We start from the raw sequence: 17765 nt of genomic DNA, 5'->3' as shown, positions 1-17765 counted from the left end.
ATAGCTACTGGTGTTACACATAAAAGCTTGCAGTGCTAAATTTCAGGCGTCGTTGCTCTTGAGTCCTTTGTATACTGAACAATTATTTGATCTTTGGTTAACTCACTCAACAAACATCCAATCACAAATAATCACTGAACCTGCAGTTCTAATCACATCATATACAGCATGCGCGTGTGCACAATGACAGAGGCGCCTCACCGAACAAAAAAGGCGGAACTTTCTACACGCACCACCGACATCACCGGAATCAAGAAGACACCTCGCAAGCTTCTCATACAAACTCGAAGCGCATTAGGAGCTTGACGGACCGCATCATCTCGCCATCACGGCCGCATAGCCTGACGGAGCGAATCCCATGCCGGAGCTCCCACACCGGCAGGCAGGTCTGGCCACCGAAGTCATCCTTCTGGTGGTTGTCCGACTCGTGCACCTCCACCCGCAGAAGGGCGAGCTCCGGCACCGCCAAAGGAAATACGAACTCGTGGTCCCACGTCGGTATCCAGTTGTCCATGATCACCTTCGTCTCCTCCATCCTAGTGTCTGCCATCACTCCTGCTATACCCACCTGCACTTACATTACCCATTTCTCCGTAAGTACCACATCACATTTCATCCCACTGGTTAATTGCTGGATGAGGCAATGGGCTTACCCTTGCGTAGAAGTCTGGTGGTGAGAACTTGTCGAAGTGAGTCTTGTGAAAGTCGAATCGCCATCCGTCTCCCATGTAGACAGTTACCTTTAGATGGTAGCAACATTGTGAGGAAACGAGTTACAGACTTTCAGTTAGTGTAACAAAACCGGCAAGACAGGGACACTGCATTTCAGAAGCAGTTTACGCTGGCATCTGTTAAAAAAAATCGCTTCACCTTTAGCCTTGTCTTCACTGGTAGATTAGATCTTGGATCAAACATTTTATCGCAGTTCGTCAGAAAATCGGGCTTTTTCACGTATCCGCAACCACCATTTGCTCGAAACATCCCTTGGGTCAGCCAAAGTTTCCTTCCATGGCCCTGTAGATGTCAGAAAATTGGAAATAGTTGGTTTCTGTAAAGTCAGTTCTGTGCATAATAGGACCATAATTGCTGAACATAGTGGGATATTACCTGCATGTTTGCTGCAACCATCTGAGCCCCATATCTCCAGCCCATTAGTGGGTTGTAATTGGAGGAAGTAATGCGCGTTGTCCGAGGGAAAATCCGAAGCAAGTTCTTCTGTGTAAACCTGAATAAATGTTACTCAAGATTTGTTAGTGTAGTACTGAATAAAATTTAATATAGGAAGCGCTGAAGAAATAAGTTCGCACAAAAAATAAACTTAAGTTCATCTCACTTGATAATTTCAGCTCCATGAGTGATTGTGGCCTTCTCATACGCCGTTTCGCCCAAGCTCATCCGCGATACCTTATCGGGATCAACCTTGAGATCCTCATCCATGTCGTGCTTCCTCCGGGTGAGACTGATCGCGATCAGGCGCTTGTACTCCATGTTAACCCCCTGTTGTGCTGTCTTCTCCATCTCTTCCTCTTCTTGCACGTACAGTTTGGTATCCTGCTCTGAAACCTACACATTTACAGCTGATACATCATGAGACCTGAAAATATTTCGGTTGTTCTATTGCAAGATTGGTGATCTCTTCATCACTGTATGTAAATGACATTAATACACTTGCGATTAAATTTATTTCAATGGCTTTTTTTAATCATTGTCGTCTGTACTAGTGTACTTTAAGTAATATCATTTTTTTGCCCCCGAGCTGTGGCCTTTTATAGTTTCTCTGCTATCCAAAGAAATATGGCCACATTTTACACATTACTTGTGACATCTTGTAGCAATGTTATTATTTTCATCGGGATGAAAAATTAAGTCCACTAGTAACTCACGAGTATGTACGGAAGCTGATTTTGCAGACAATTCGGACTCACAATTGTTAGTAGTTTGCCTCACAATGTCAAATTTCCTCATGTTCAGTCAAATTTTACGAATTGTGTCAATTCTGCTCATAGGTATGGCGCTCCACCACAAAGCTCCTGCTTAATATTGGATACACACAAACAAATATTGGTCGAGTTATCTACCTAGTCAGTGGTCATGTCAAATATTGGTCTTCATCGAAAAAACCAAGAGATATGGGTCTGCCTAGTTAGTTTGGGGAAAATGAAAAAATATGGTAGAATTAGTAACAAAATTACAAACTAAAGGTGAAATCTGGTAAAAATAATAAATGGAGTAAACATTATCAAAAGGAATAACTAGAGAGTAAAAAGTAGAATCTATTCCAATAATTTAGTTGCTAATTATTCTGTCAGAACTACATCATTAGTGGTACATTTAATATAATTTCAGTAAATAAAGAAAATAAAGGCCAAATGTGGCATAGTGGAGACTATGCCAAGTAATTAATACAAAACGGGGCGAAGTACCTCACGATTAACAGCCATGAGGGCCTTGTTATCCGGGATTTCATCCCCCCATACACTTTCCTCCTCCTCCGCGCCGCTGTTCTGTGCCTCCTCCTTGCTGCTCTTGGTCTGGAGGTACTCTTTCGGCGGCTTGGTCGATACGATGATCTTTCCCTTGAGGTCCTCGGGGGAGGGGAATTCCGACATCGCCTCGGACTCCGTGAGGTGGAGTGTGTTACCAAATGTTTCCTTGATCATCTGCGAAACATACATGATTATTTTTTTCACTAATATGAACATACGTGATTATCATCCAGTTGGCATTTAAGAAATTGTAACCCTGAACTTCAGAACCGAGAATTCAGCTGTGCAGGTATTGTTGTACCTTTGCTACTTTGGCTTGGAGATGGGGAGTGAGGTGGTCTTCGAGGGTGAGGATGACGGGGTAGGGGGAGGAGACGAAGGCGTGCTCCTTGATGGCCTCCAGGCATTTGTCCAGCTCCACCGGCGACGTCCATGTCCTGCAAAACGCAAATCCACTTCACTTTCATATCCAAAGGTTCCCCTTCACCACCGACCTCGTCGACGGCGTGTTGTATTGTGATCCAAATTCATATACTAAAGGGAGGCTAACTTCTGACGAGCGGAGCGAGGCCCGTCGCCGGAGGCTTGGGCCGAAGCGTTGGTACGGTACGGATCGTTGGCACCGCCTATATATATACATCTTGTAAGCCGCCGGCTAGGGTTGATCAGATTATAAGATAACCCACGACGTTTGTAAACACCTCCCGATATAGTGAAGTTTTGCTGGCTGGCGCCCGTGGTTTTTTCCCTTTCTGTGTTGGAAGGGGTTTTCCACGTTAAATCTTGTGTCCCCTGCGTGTGTTCTTGTTTCGTTCTTCGTTATTTGCTTATCGCTTTTATAACACGGCGAAAGCCCCCACGTCATCGTGGCACCTGCCTAACGTCATGCTTACGTAGGTCCAAGTGTACGAGCCAATTTTGCCGAAGAGTCAAAGGTTCAAAGAAGAGACAAAGGCCATACCTGCCGTGTAGGACCTCGACGTCGTCCTTGCCGGAGTTGGGCCATAAGTCAAGCTCGATGACCCTGACGCCGTCCTGTAGTGCCTTGACGATGGGGGCCTCGCTGCAGCCGCTGCTCAGCTGGTTCCCCGTCAGGTACGAGTTGTGGCCCGTGTAGATGAAGTAGTGCGACAGCGGTAGCGTCATGTCATCCTGAACCTGCGCGTGCATCCAAAGGTAGAAACATTTCAGACTTGGAATTTTGGAGCATATATGTAGGAACAAAAGACAGGGACAAACAAATCTTGAAGTACTGCGACAGCGGCAGCCTCATGTCATCCCGATCCTGCATGCAAGGAATCTGAACTTTGGAAAAATGTCTCTCCAATTCATAATGAGTGTCGAAGATTTTGTACTAATATAGTATAAAGTTTATACCAATTCACCGACGTTTATTTTAGATCGGAGGGCGTAGGGAACAAAAGTTCAAGGGTCCAATCCACACTAAGAAAGCTCCCCGATACCCAACTGAAGAGTACGGCCAAGAGGGCAAGTACAGTGGAAGCTACCAAGTACCTCCAACACCAAATCCAATCACAGTTCTTCATCGTGCAAGGTCGTAGTCATCACCAAGAAGTGGGGACATCCAAAGGTAGAAACATTTGAAATTTGGAGTTTTGGAAGATGTAGGAAAAATACAGGAACAAAAATTAGGGGCCAACATGTAGAAAAGCTCCAAGAAACAGATCCAGTCAGACTTGGACATCATGCAAGGTCGGAGTCACGGCCAGGGCTCCACAAACCAATTCACGTGGTTTTGTTTCTGCACCAACTGAACCAAAGTCATGGTAGTCCTGCATTTGCATATATTTTTCCTTCGTTTGAATGTCGTTTGTGGCCGGAATTATTTTTCGATAAATAAATGATTCAGTCGCAGTTCAGCCGTTCAGCGTCAGATGAGGTCAGACTGTCGGTGAAAAATAATCCAATAACACAGACAAGTGACACATCCCCACATCTCTAGTTCTCTACTGAAGAATCCATGTTGCAGTGTTTCTTCTATGGTTGGACACGTCGTCGCACTGTTGTTTCTACTAGTAGTACGTGTTTAGATTTAATTTTTCAAGAACGCCAGAACACTAACTGATAGCATGGGGGCAGGTGATACTTTTTTAGATATATTGGTTCAAGTACTTGTTTCTCGTGTACCTTAGTGTTCAACCTCACTTGTCATGCTTGATACCTTCAGTGATGAACTGATGATCTACGAACTACTCTTCAATCTAGACACACACAGTGGTTCGGCTTGATCACTTTAGACATGTTCAAACTGCTCCAAAGTGTTTGATTAACTATAGCCGCCCGTGTCATCTCCAGCTCCCTTCCTGCTCTCCTTAGTCCCAAAGTAGAGTGGCTAAACTTAAAAAGCATAAAGTTGATGATTCCCCGTCAACTGAGATTAATTAAACCTTGATTTGGTCGAGTTGCACTTGCACATCGTCATGTTGAAAACAACAAACATTTTTTAGTCAATAAGGGTGGTCATTTCTGTATCTAAAATCACACCTTCTGATGTCGAATCATGTAGCTAGTTGCCGCAGGATCTAGGGCCTAAAACTTGCAACATAAATTGGAGATTTCCCAAGAAAGATTTTTAAAAATCTTGATCAAGTGATGGAAAACAAATACAAGCCTCCAAAAAAACTAGTCCCCCCCCCCCCCCCCCACACTCGTCAATTGATCACTTAAATAATTATAAAGAAACCTTGAATAGCTCCACTTTCAGATAATGGTTTTTCGATAAAAACGCTTTTTTTATTTAGAAAGTATTACACCCGGTTTCTACATAGTTAGCATGCACACAACCTTACGAAGTGAAAAAACACCGAAAATGTCTGAAGTACACAACCAATACTAAAAATCTATAGCTACCTAGAGGTACTGTCGTACTGAAATATCCTAGGTCTCACTCTAGCATACGGTGACACATGCAAGCTGAACACTGCAGTATGATCCACATACATTGAACATTGCACATGTGCCTAACTGTTCATCCAGAGTACTCCTGTCCCTGATTATGAGCCACACCTACAACATTGTAATTAATTGCAAGTTGACTTGAATGCCCAATGTTAATGTTTTACAGAAACCACCTTATACATCTACAATATTAATATCCTAGATTCTGAAAAGCAAATATCCATTTTGCTTGTTGCTGGCCTATTCTGACCAGGAATCAATCAACTGAAGTTATTTAAGAAGAGGAAAACAAAATCAGCTGTCTACCGGTACCCTGTTTCGAACATTCCAATGCACTGCTGTAACCTATATAAGGTCCACGCATGCACAAGTACAAAAAATATATCAGAATCTGTTTCGGGAACCATCGGAAATCACGGAACTTTTCATCCAAAAGTGCTCCGTCTTAGTAAAAATTTCAAGAAAACAATAATTTTAGTAGTACGAGGGAATGGGTCGAGCTCTGTGTAGCTTACCCCTCGGCGAGGATGGAGGGCGGCGTTGGCGTCGCTGGAGAGCCAGCGGTGGAAGCCCTCGACGGTGAGCCCACCGCCGCCCTTCTTCAGCAGCTTCTGCTCCGCCGCGAACGCCATGACCTCCCTTGCCGCCTCCTCCACGTCGTCGTCGCCGGTCTCCCCCTGCACCTCGCGGAGGAACCTCCTGAGCGCCTCCTCCCCCAGAACGCCGCTGTCGTCGCTGGCGTACGCCTGGAACAGGTCGCCGATCGCCTCCGAGGGCTCGTTCGACGCCGGCCGGAACCGCCGGCGGAAGCAGCACACCCTGTACGTCGTCATGGCCGCGCACTGCCTATAGGAGCCGGATTAGTCTACAGCTGCACACGTCGAGTGTAGTAGTAATTAAGTTTGGTGCGAGTATGAGCGCTAGCTGGTGCATATCTCTCTCTGTATATGGTGTGTGCGCGTGAGGCAGTTTCTGTTTATATATACAGGCCTTGATGGGAGGCGACAAGAGCATCTCATCACCTAGCGCATGTGTGAGAGGTGATGAAAATAGTTGAACCAACTCGGCCCTAACACGTGGATGTAGGCCCACATGCTGAATGAAATTTTCCAATTGATCGAGGACAGGTTCTTCTTACAGTATTATTGTTGTTATTTTTCTTCTTAATAACAATAACAGTAACAATAACCGATTTGCATTTCTTTTGAAGAAATAGAATTTTATACTATTACGTATGATCAACTTGATTCCATGAGTTCAGTGTTATTTCTAACAAATTCGACCAGACTTCTTCATCGCACTAGCTCTTGACTTGTCATACAATCACTCTAGTAGTCTAGCTAGTTGGCTGACGTAACGCTCTCCTCCTGCTACACCAGAATAGCTGGTTGGAGTTGGCTTAGGTTGGGCGCCGGAGTAGTTCTAGGTGTAGATCTGTAGATTTCTAGTTGTTTTGTGGCGTTCTGCCACTGTTTGGGCATATGTCCCATAGAGGAGATGGAAGTCTGGATCCTCGCCGCCGGATCCAGGCTGGTCTAGGGCTGTTGCTGGCGCTATCTCTGCTCCGGTGGTCGGAGGGAGGTGCGGCAGGTAGCGGCGCCGTCTTCTTCAATAAAGCTGCGGCGACTGGTTCTTCTCCCTCCCTCTGCGGTGAAGACGAAGCTCCCCAGGCCGGCCATGGTGGCGAGGTGGGGATTCTTCTTCGTACTGCAAGGTGCGCTTCTGTATCTCTCCTGGCCGGCCGTGGTGGCGAGGAGTGGATGAGTGGTGTGCTGTTTTTGGATCGAGGCAGAGGATCTAGTCTTCTCTGTCGACGGGGCGTGTGGTTTGTGGTTGTTAACCTGCAACTTCTCCTTCCTGGCCATGGTGGCCAGAAGAGAAGCGGTGGCGAGGCACTCGCAACCACGGCCTCGTCGGCTTCGCTCGCAGGTGCTACGGAGATGCAGATCAAGCACTCCTTCGAGCGAAATACATGGTGCTCTTCCTCGACACCATGATCCTTGGCCGGCAAGGCGGCCCTTCAACAACCTCCATCGCGGAGGCCCTTCTGCGCTCGGTTCGTCGGAGCTCAGCACTTCTCCACCGACAAGTGGTGCGTCCCCGGAGGAGGAGGAGTGACCGGCGGATCAGATGCTTCACCGGAAGTATGCTCTTGAGCAACTTGGCATCGCATCTCGACGGCAACGTTTGGAGATTGCCGGCGAGTGGTGGCGGAGACCCCCAGGGACATGATTGCTTTCCTAGATTTTGTCCTAGGGTGTTTTTCATAATTTTTGAGGATCTTTCTTCAAATTCCTGGTTTCTCTGTGCAATAGACGCCAGAGTTCCTCTTTGTAAAATGTACCTGCCACGTGTGGACTGAATGAAAATCTCTGGGGCCTTCTAGGCCCTATCTCTGTTCAAAAAAAAAAACTCTAGTAGTCTAGTGGCTTCACATTGAACGAGAGGGGAAGCTTTGGTAGCCACTCCCTTTGTCCGGAATTCTGGTAATGGTCAAAGTCAACATTTATAAATTTTAACTAAGCATCTAAGAAAATAGTACCAACATCAATACTCCCTCCGTCCGGTTTTCATGGCATACACGTATCTTAAGATCGTCAATTTGACTAATATAATGTAAGATTACACTACAAAAAGTATACCATTAAAAAGTAACATCTGAACTTTCCAATGATATGTATTTTATACTATATATCTTATATTACGTTGGTTAAATTAGAGACATAGGGATACGCGTAGGACCTGTAATCCGGGACAGAGGTAGTAATATAAAATATATATTATTTAATATCATTGTAGAATATATTATATGTATTTGGTGGTATATATGTTGATATTTTTATCTATATATTTGATCAAACTTTGTAAATTTTAACTTTGACCAAACTTAGAATGCAGGCTAATTATATATGGACAAAGAGATCAGTATATATGAGCTGCAGCAGAACAAACACGATTAGACTGGATTATCAATATCAAGGTGGACTGAATTTCCAAGAGGGTGATAACGACTTTGGTGGATTATCAATGCATTAGAACAGTCCTAAAGAAAAGCAAGCGAAAAGATAAAGGTGCACAAAACAATCTTACAAAGAAGCAGGTATACCTCACCCACCGGTGAAGGATTTGAATCGATTCAAATGGTTCTTTGCTAGGAGATTCTTGATTACAAGAGTTCTTTTTCTTGACTCAAATCCTACAAGGAAATTACAAAAATATGCACTGACACGTGGCCCTAGGCCTCACATGTCATCTACAACTTCTTCCAGCGTTTCTTACTCGCATATACGGCGGTCCCGGTGGTACGGTGTACATCTCTTGTTTAGTTGCCGAGTCAATTTATTGACACGAAAGGTGAAACTATTTTATGTTAGTGGAGCTAGCGGATAAGGTCATGTTGCATCTGCATGAGTGTTCACGGGACCAACCAGAAAATATAAAATGAGTACATATTTGACCGCGTTGTGTCTTGTTTAGCAGTAGCTATCCATCCATCCACCAAGCATGCACGATTCTCGCTGGTTAATGGTTCGCGCTCGATGCATATGGCGGTCCCGGTCGGCCACACACTCAGGTTATACGACGATCCATGCATGCCACCCTGAGCAACTAGCTAGCGCTCCGACGATCGCCTGGCGCCCACGTGGATGGGCCTTTAGTCGCGGTTCGTAAGCAACCGCGACTAAAGGGTGGGGGCTTTAGTCGCGTCTATTTGGTCGCGGTTGCGCAACCGCGACTAATGGCAGTTGCGAACCGCGACCAAAGGCTCTTTTTCCACCAGTGTAGCATGCGTTTGTCTGTTACTCATTTCCGGGTAGATGCGGCTCGTGAGGTGTCCGAATGGCATTTTTCAGAATACTGTGGCGGCAGCAAGGACGGATCGATCTTCTTGTGCTCGATCGTCAGTTTTGTGGCCGTCGTTGTCGTCTCCGATCGGGGTAAGGGGACTGGGGCCAAATGTGGAACACATGCCATGGAGCCTTTCTGAAGCTGCATTTCGGTGTCGCTTGCCAAACTGTGACCCCAATCGGCCCGGCCGGCTTGTCGCCGTCGGGGATCGGTCCATTGATCCCACTTTTTGCAACACACACACACACGTTACATCGCCTATAATGTGAGGGGTACGTACGTGTACTCTGCTCGTACAGTTAACTGAAACCCAGCCCTAACTGAATGACAAGCGATAGCATGTTAACTGATACCGACTTAGGGAAAGGGGGAGATTCAAGACCCAACATGATCATCGGGCAAATTAAACACTTCGATTGCTTTTATCGGAACAGGGAAGAAAATTGTGTTACTACTACTGATGGACAGCTAATATGGCTTACACGGCTGCATGCATACATGCACTAACTCCTATCAGAAAGCAGTTGGAACTGAATCTTCCAAATTATCAAGTGCTGCAAGGTAGGTTGCTTTGCTGGTGTGGCGATGTTCCCTGGAGGGGGCTGGTGGTGGTTTTGCCACTGTTTGGTTTCATTGTGAAGAAAAGTGCATTTGAATGGAGCCTAAGTTTTGGACTGAATGGAACTGATCCTACATTAAGGATCAATGTAGGATGCAAGGTCCTAATCTAGCCTAAGTTTCGGACTGAATTGGAACTGAGTCCTAAATTAAAGCCGAATGCAAAGGTGGTGATCCTTGGATACTACCCTCTGACGATATTTAGTTCAGTTACATGACAAACTATTGAAAAAGAATCACTTCATTTGATTAAGCTATAGAGGGGCACAAGTTCCCCTATTGGTCCATCTCTATCTTGCGTGTCCTTGCAACAACAAAAATATATCTCGTAGGTATGTATACGTAACTCCCCAACCTCCCGTAACTCCCCAGCCCTAAACGCCGCCGCCGCCGCCTTTAGCGCCGCCGGGGCAAAGACCCTCGGGGCGTGGCGGCGGCGGGGGCCCTTCCTCGTCGACGCCTGGTGGACGGCGGCCGGATCCCCTTCCTCGACGCATGGCGGGCGCGCGGATGGGTTGGGCGGCGGCGGCCTGCGATGCGCCCCCTTCTCCTGTCAGCTCTCCCTTGGACGGCGCGGTTGGGATGGGCGGCGGCGGCCAGCGCTGCGGCCTCCCTCCTCCCGTCGGCTCTCCGCAGCACTCCGACAGGGGCTGGTGGTGGGCGGCGGCCAGGCTCATGGCCTGCGCCAATTTCCCCCGCCTCTCGCCGGTGAGTGGAGGCGATCTCGGGCTTCACCCGCGACACGAGGTCGCCCGGGGCAGCAGCCTTGGGTAAGACGGTGGAGGTGGCTCTCTTCTTCGCCGAAGAGGGTTGGCCTGCGGTTGGTGGTAGTGGATCTATCGATCTATCACCGCGTTCCGGCGGCAAGATGGAGATGCTTGGAAGCCGGTGACGGAGTCGCCGGTGGAGGGTTGGAGTGGCCAGCCCGGGATGGTCGCCGACGTGGGGGTCCGACCTGAATAAAGGCGGTGGTCCTATGGTCTCTCTTGCGTGTAGAGGAAGACCTACCGGAGGCCTGGACTCGTGATCTAGCCGGAGTGTTGAGTTCCGGAAGGCTCCGCCGGCGAATGTAACAGTGCTTTTTGCCTGGAGTTTGCTGGATCGGTGGTATTCGGTCGTGCGCACCCATGCTTTTATTCCGACCGATTGGTTCTGGAGGGAGCGGCGCGAAGCTCTTTTTCTCGTGTTGACATCAAGAGACTATGGATCCATGATGAAAGTCGGAAGAAGAGAAGTTCATGAAGGCCGGAGTGGGGACTAGCTAAGGGAGGTTCAAGTCTCCGCGTTGTTGAGGGACTTGCTTGGTGTTCCGGGCTTCACAGCAGCGGTATGAAAGTGGGGGCGACAACACAGGTGAAGTTCGAGTCCTACCTTTCGGGTGAAAACCCAAGGTCCGGCCTTAACTGGTTGTGCCTCGGCAATGACCTTGTTGGAGGCATTGTTTTGAGAGCGGGGACTATCTTCGTGGTGAAAACCTAAGATCGTTGATCGGGCGACGATGGTGTTCGCGCACTGTTCCCTTCTTGGAGGCGTCGTTTTTGGAGATTCTGTATTTTAGGTGTTGTCTTGGCGGTGGATGTATTGCTGTTGTTAGGCCCGAGATACTGTAGCGGGACTTTTGTTTCTTAGTTTTCTTTTCTGTTTTTGGCTGTGTGCATCCGTAGTGCCATTAGGGTGGTGCGTTGTTGCAGAGCTGGGTGTAATTGGTATCGTTTTGATATTAATATATTCCCTTTATCGAAAAAGGTATATATACGTGTCCATATACCCATGCCATGATTGCTGATTGACTTGACGAACCAATGATTTAGCAATTTGTTTGTCAAAGCTAAGCTAATTAGTAGTAGGTGGAGATAGGTTTGTTTTGTCACAAGGAATCTGTCAAGTCATCTAGTGGGGAACAATAATCTATCAGGTGATAACTTAGTAAACTAGGTAGGTCACAAATATAATGGCGTGCACAAGATTTAGCCGTCCAAGTGTCGCATGCTCCTGTTCGTTGCTCAAATTAAGGAAGGAAGAAGCTGCGTGATTGGGGTTTGGCTTAGTTGCCAGCAGCTCCATCGATTGGTTTCATTGTATGTATACGTACGTACTACTGTTTGATGAGTATATGGACACAGACATAATTAATCAGCGTCAGCTTAATTAGGTTGAAATTCGGTTTAATTAGCATCCACCAGCTGTGCATCAGATTTAGCGTCCATCATTTCTGTGTCGCTGTCTCTCACAAAGAACATGACCTTGGCTTCGAAAACAACCTCAGAACGATTCAGGACCAACCTACATTATGAATGGATTTTGTCGTCCCTCCCCGTTTCATTCTTCTTAATTGACTGATGGGATGTAATTTGTGTTGGTGCAAAGTAGTGATTGCAAAGAAATTAACACGAACAACAGGTCCAAGATCAATGCCTAGTGGCATTTAGGCCCAGTTCCAAACATCGGGCTGGAGCAAGGTATATATAATGCCACACGTGAACATTTTGTGCAATCTAATAGCATCTCCAGCGGCGTCCCCAAATGTTTTTGCGGCGCGCCAAATATTTTTTCGTTCCCAGTCGCGCGCTCTAAAGGCTTTTTTCATCCGGCGCGGCCTATACGTTGTCCGGCGTCCTGAGCCTGTCACCGCTCCACAAGGGACGCTCTGACGACGCCGGACAGAGCGAGAAGCAAGGCGGGAAGTGGCGGACCCAACGCATCATTGACACACGAACAAGTTTGTGGGGCGTCGCTGCCCAGTCGCGTTCTCCAAACACGTCCCCCAAAAGCTAAATCCGGAGCGCTTTGGTGTACTTTTTAGGGGACACGACTGGAAATGCTCTAAAATCCCAACAATGTGGAAGAACCCCAATAATTTCACAAGGTTAAATATCTATCTTGCGCAAACTAAAATATTTCAAAGCCGTGAACATTTTTTGAAAATACAACGAACATTTGTTTGAAACTGGCGAATATCTTTTGAATACTATGAAACAACTAAGCAGTGAACATTTTCGGAATATCTTTTGTTTGGAACCATCAAATATTTAACACCGTGAGAATTATTTACCAGTGACAATTTTTTGAGTCACATTAAAGTATTTATTATATGATAGTATTTTTTTAAACCCATGAATTTTTTCTATACAATATGAAAAATAAAATTAGAATGGGTGAAATTTTTGAATCCCATGAAAATTATTTTGTTAACCCGTGAACTTATTTTGGTACCCATGCACATTCCTTTTATCACGCAAAATGTTTTTCAGACATGATGAATATTTTATTAGACGTCATGAACATTTTTCTGAGTTTTCATACCCTATGCGCAGAAACCTATTTTATATTTCCCAGCGTGAAAACCAGTTTTTTTGTGTGTGTGTGAAGAAACAACCAAAACAAGCCGATTGATAGTTGGACTAACTAGAATTTCGTAAATACTAGGGCCTTTTGTGTGTACGATTCACCATGTATCTAAACATGTGAGCTTTCTCTCATAAGTTTCTATTTTGGACGCTAGCTGTCACACGGCTGATTGGAGTCTAAAAATCGGTCGTTCTCTGCGCGGTATAACCATGGTCGGACGTCTAGAAATGATTTTTGCATTTTGCCCCTCAATTTTTGGAAACTCAACCCGCAATCCCAATCTCTCCGAATAAAACCAACCGGTATATCTCTTTGGGCTGGATCTTCCCCATATTTACAAAAAAATGCCACTCTATACAGACTCGAGTCACACAAGTATTGCAACAAAATCTCTCACTCCGCTTACAAAAAATATATACTTTTGAAACAAAATCTGTGCTACAAAATTTTAAAAAGTAATGTTACGAACAAAGTTGTTAAACAATAAATATTTTGCTACGAGTTTGTTTACAACAAAAATCGCTATCAATTCAAACAAAAAATCGCAGACTATTACAACAGAAAATCATATGTATTGTAGCGATGGAAAAGTGGTTAACAACATTTTATTTTGGTACAAATTGAAAGACAATAAAAGTCACATCTATTTTCACGGAAAAACGGAAACAATTAGAACAAAAACCACAAACTTGTGGCAAACTCCTAGGCAGGCATTACAACATTCCGCATGTGCTTTTACTACAAAACTTGTGCGTTTGTTACAAACATAAATAAGGTATGCAACATCGAGAAAAATCTGACGTTTTTCGTATCGTTTTCTAATAGAAACGTGGATGCATATTTTTGGGTGGATGCATATTTTTGGTGCGGTGGGCTGTAGCGTGCATGGATGGTGGCCCAAAAAGGGGCAAGCCAAGGCGCGATCGGGACGACCGATCTTTTGCTCTGATCGGTCGATCGGCTGATCAGGTACGTTTTCTATTTTCTTTTGTTAGTAGTGGAACTGATTTGAAATTTTTTTGCAAAATTCATTTTTAGGTTCACAGAATGTTATAATAGTGACTCAGTTTTATCTATAGATACATCTGTATCTAGAAATATTGAGCAAGTTATTTTGGGATGGGAGAAGTATTTCTGTTAGGCCAGAAGGTGGCTGGGTTTAGGTTTAGTCTTCCGACTGTGGAAACTGGAAAGCAGATCTAGAAGCCCTTCATTCCGCCGCCGCCTGCTTCCTGCTGCTGCTTTTCCGCCGCCACCACCTCCTCTACCGGCCGATGCGGCCATCTGCTGCAGCTGCTCCTCTAACCACTCCCGTCCGGGTGCTGCTCCGCCAAGCCGCCGCCTCCTCCTGCTCAACACTGACGCGCTCACCGACGCCGCCTCCTTCCGCAGCACGCAAACGCCGCCTGTTGTCCAGCTCGACTAGGCCCAGGTTGCTGGCTATACATGCTCTGTCTTCTAGCGAGAATACACTGCTTTGTTTCAGATCAAGTTTATGCTCTGTTTTTCTTATCCAAATGCGCTGCAATTTCGTATCGATTTGTCATACATCCAAATGCCATGTTTCTGAAATCTGAAAAAGTGGTTACACATTTTGCTCTGCAATTTGCTAAATGCCCTAGTTTTACTGTTTCAGGCAGCCCATGACGCTCTATCATCATGCTCTGTTTCTGAATTCTCAATACATATTACCCATGTCTGATGCTGCGGATCATCAACATTTGGGTTGGTTCATCTAGTAAAGTTACAATTTTTGTTGTTGTATTCCAGTCTTTCCAGCGTTGACGTGTTGCACCACCCCATCGGACCCAGTCCCGCTTGTTGGCCTTCTTTGCCGATCGATCACCATTTGTGGGTAAGACAGAATTCTTCACCTCTCCTTCCTAGGGTTTATTTTTGTCTTTCCAAAGGGTTACAAGAATAAATATGCAAGCTTTTGCATATTTAAAACCATAACCGATTTGGATTTTCCACGTTTTTTCGATAGCCGGGAAATGTGTAGATTGGATATGTTTTCCGTTCTCTGCTCCGTCCCGTCCCGACACATGATATGTGTAATTGTTGAAATTAATCGAACTACAATTGAAAGCATTATATGTCTGTTTTGTTACTTGTTAGATGATGGAGCATCGTCAGTGGATGTACAAGGGCCGACCCAGCCAGGGGGAAATGAACGAGGAATGGAAAGAAAAGACCAAGCAGTTCATTGACAGGGCGTTTGAGTGGGACAAGACACCGAATGGAACTTCATGCCCCTGCAGCAAATGCCGTAACCAGAAGCGAGTGTCAAAGGATACTATGACTCAACACCTGGTCGTTCACGGGTTCACGCCTTTCTACCACACTTGGGAATTCCATGGTGAAAAACCATCAAAACGTGCAAGAGATAAGGAGGCGGAACAGAGCACACAGATTCTAGGCACCGGAGAATTTGATGCTGGGATTGACGATTGCATAGGTAAAGCAAATGCGTCTGAAAATCCAGCTGTAGAAGAGACACACGAGAAGCCGGACCAGAGTACAAAAAAGTACTACGATACTTTGCTTGCGGCACAGAAACCTCTTCACTCACATACAGAGGTTACTCAGCTGGATGCAATCACACGCCTAATGGCCTTGAAGTGCGACTTGAACTTGTCAAGAGATGCATTCGATGATCTTCTGACCATCATTGCCAGCATTCTGCCGCAAGGGCAGATACTACCGAAGAACATGTACGAGACGAACAAAATCTTGAAGACACTTAAGTTGCCATCGATGGGATCCAAAAATGTTCCGGTCAGTTCATCTTCAAATCTGCATGAAAGCCCGGTAATTCGTACGACGGCTTCTCAGCCTCCGCCTTAGGCCTGCACTTCAATCATCAGGATGGGCACCGGGACTCCAGGTGAGTTCTACTGCTCTTCCTTCTCGTGCTTTTAGGTTTCCTTTGTCCACAGATAGCAAGCTTTCATATCTTGTGAACATCAAAATTTAGAACTTGAATTTAGAATTTGTTGATATTTATAGAACTAGAAAGTTCAGAACTTCGGAGCCGCAAAAGCCTGCCTGTTGCCTCTTCAATGCTGGGTTAGACAGTCACATGCACGTGTGAAAGGTTCACAGGTCGCCTATCTGCCATGCAGAGCTCCACGTAGGTGTCCTAGTCGGACTTGTGCTGCCGACACAACAAGCAGCTGGTACTAGCTAACTAGTAACTCACATAGTGGAGTACTACTAACTGACTAGGAGTGAGTGCTAGAGCTAGCTCGGTTAAGTCTCTCGTTACTATTTCACTAAGCATTTCATATGCACACATTTCTACTCCACCAAACTACTAGTACTAGCTATAGATGCATGGTATGGCTCCTGATTAAATTACCGATGACTCCTACACATGAAAGCTATCTTTCGTGCAAATCACTTTATTTGTTTGGCTAAACAAGAATTACGTGAACAAAAAGTCAGGTTCTAACTTTACTGTGATTAACTCTAATTCTTCTTGCATGCAAAGATTACCATCCAATTTAAATACTAGAGATTAGCAAAAACCAAAAGAACTTATGTCAGTTATCATTTATCTCAAATTAATTAATAACTCAAAATTCTGGGTTGTCACAGCTTCTTTCACCTGTAGGATTTGCATCGCGGACGCCTTTGTCGATGGTGCTCATTGTCTTGCAAATTTGGTTATGTCCTTGTGAACTTCGCTTCATGGCGGATCGCTACGTAGTTGTTAGTTGCTGGTTGTGTTTGATGTACTTGATGGATATAATTGTGAACCTTGCTCTATGTACTTGTTGGTTGACGGATGAGTGATACTATGCACTTGCTATGTGATTTGTATTGATTTGCAGGGATTCTGGGTAGAACAGGAAAGAAATTAGAAGCAAGTGGGCTTTGTTGAGTTTAACATTGGGCACAAGTGTTACACTCGGCAAACATACCCATTTGCATCGACCAGATGGCACTGACTGGCAAATGGTTTCAAAATTTTGCATGTATGCAAGAAATACACTCGGCAAACTGTTTTGTCACATGGATTCTGTTTGTCCTGATGTTGTGCATGAGAAGATACCGAGAAAGGTTGAAGTGAATGAGTGATTTCATTGATTGTGACTGCAGGTATTTATAGTCCATCAACAGCTAGATGTACAGTGCGGTGACATTGTCTGTGTCCCTTGGAAAAAGACATTACAGTTCCCTTTGCACAACGATTGGACAAAAATCTAAATATTCTAACTGCTATATAGAACATACCATGTTCTCTAGTAATTGGTAGGTTAGCCTAAAACCAACGCTAATTGATTTCTAACACTCCCCCTTGAACACTGTTGTCTTCTAAAGCTTCTATGTCCTGAAAATCTCCATAAGGTCTCTTGAAAATCCTGATAGTTCTTAATCTCGTAAATGCTTAATCTTGTTGGATCCATGTCCTCCAAACATCGTGTGGGGAAAATGTAAGGAGAAAAATAGAAATTTGATACACCGTTGGTATAGAAATTGTCTTACTAAAACCTAATGAGAAATCCGTTGGAAGACTCATTAGAAAAGAGTACAATGTTT

The 17765-nt window shown here is 45.2% G+C and overlaps 1 protein-coding gene and 1 long non-coding RNA gene across 2 annotated transcripts; one reads left to right on the top strand and one right to left on the bottom strand.

The window, feature by feature from the left end:
- Window positions 1-232: 232 nt before the first annotated feature.
- Window positions 233-6333, bottom strand: LOC124707937 (phosphoinositide phospholipase C 2-like). Its single transcript, XM_047239622.1, has 9 exons — window positions 5921-6333; window positions 3448-3644; window positions 2788-2923; window positions 2424-2660; window positions 1334-1563; window positions 1108-1225; window positions 871-1014; window positions 654-740; window positions 233-568 (listed from the first exon to the last, which is right to left on the bottom strand). The coding sequence occupies exons 1-9, from the start codon at window positions 6236-6238 to the stop codon at window positions 275-277; spliced, it is 1761 nt and encodes a 586-aa protein (XP_047095578.1). The 5' UTR covers window positions 6239-6333; the 3' UTR covers window positions 233-274.
- A 9034-nt stretch (window positions 6334-15367) lies between these two features.
- LOC124649701 lies at window positions 15368-17027 on the top strand. Its single transcript, XR_006986766.1, has 2 exons — window positions 15368-16107; window positions 16837-17027. It is a non-coding gene; the product is annotated as an uncharacterized LOC124649701 (long non-coding RNA).
- Window positions 17028-17765: the final 738 nt, after the last annotated feature.

This window comes from Lolium rigidum, chromosome 4, assembly GCF_022539505.1.
Source record: "Lolium rigidum isolate FL_2022 chromosome 4, APGP_CSIRO_Lrig_0.1, whole genome shotgun sequence".
NCBI classification, from domain to species: Eukaryota; Viridiplantae; Streptophyta; class Magnoliopsida; order Poales; family Poaceae; genus Lolium; species Lolium rigidum.
Note: the sequence above shows the minus strand (reverse complement) of the source record. Positions and strands in the feature narration are given on the sequence as shown.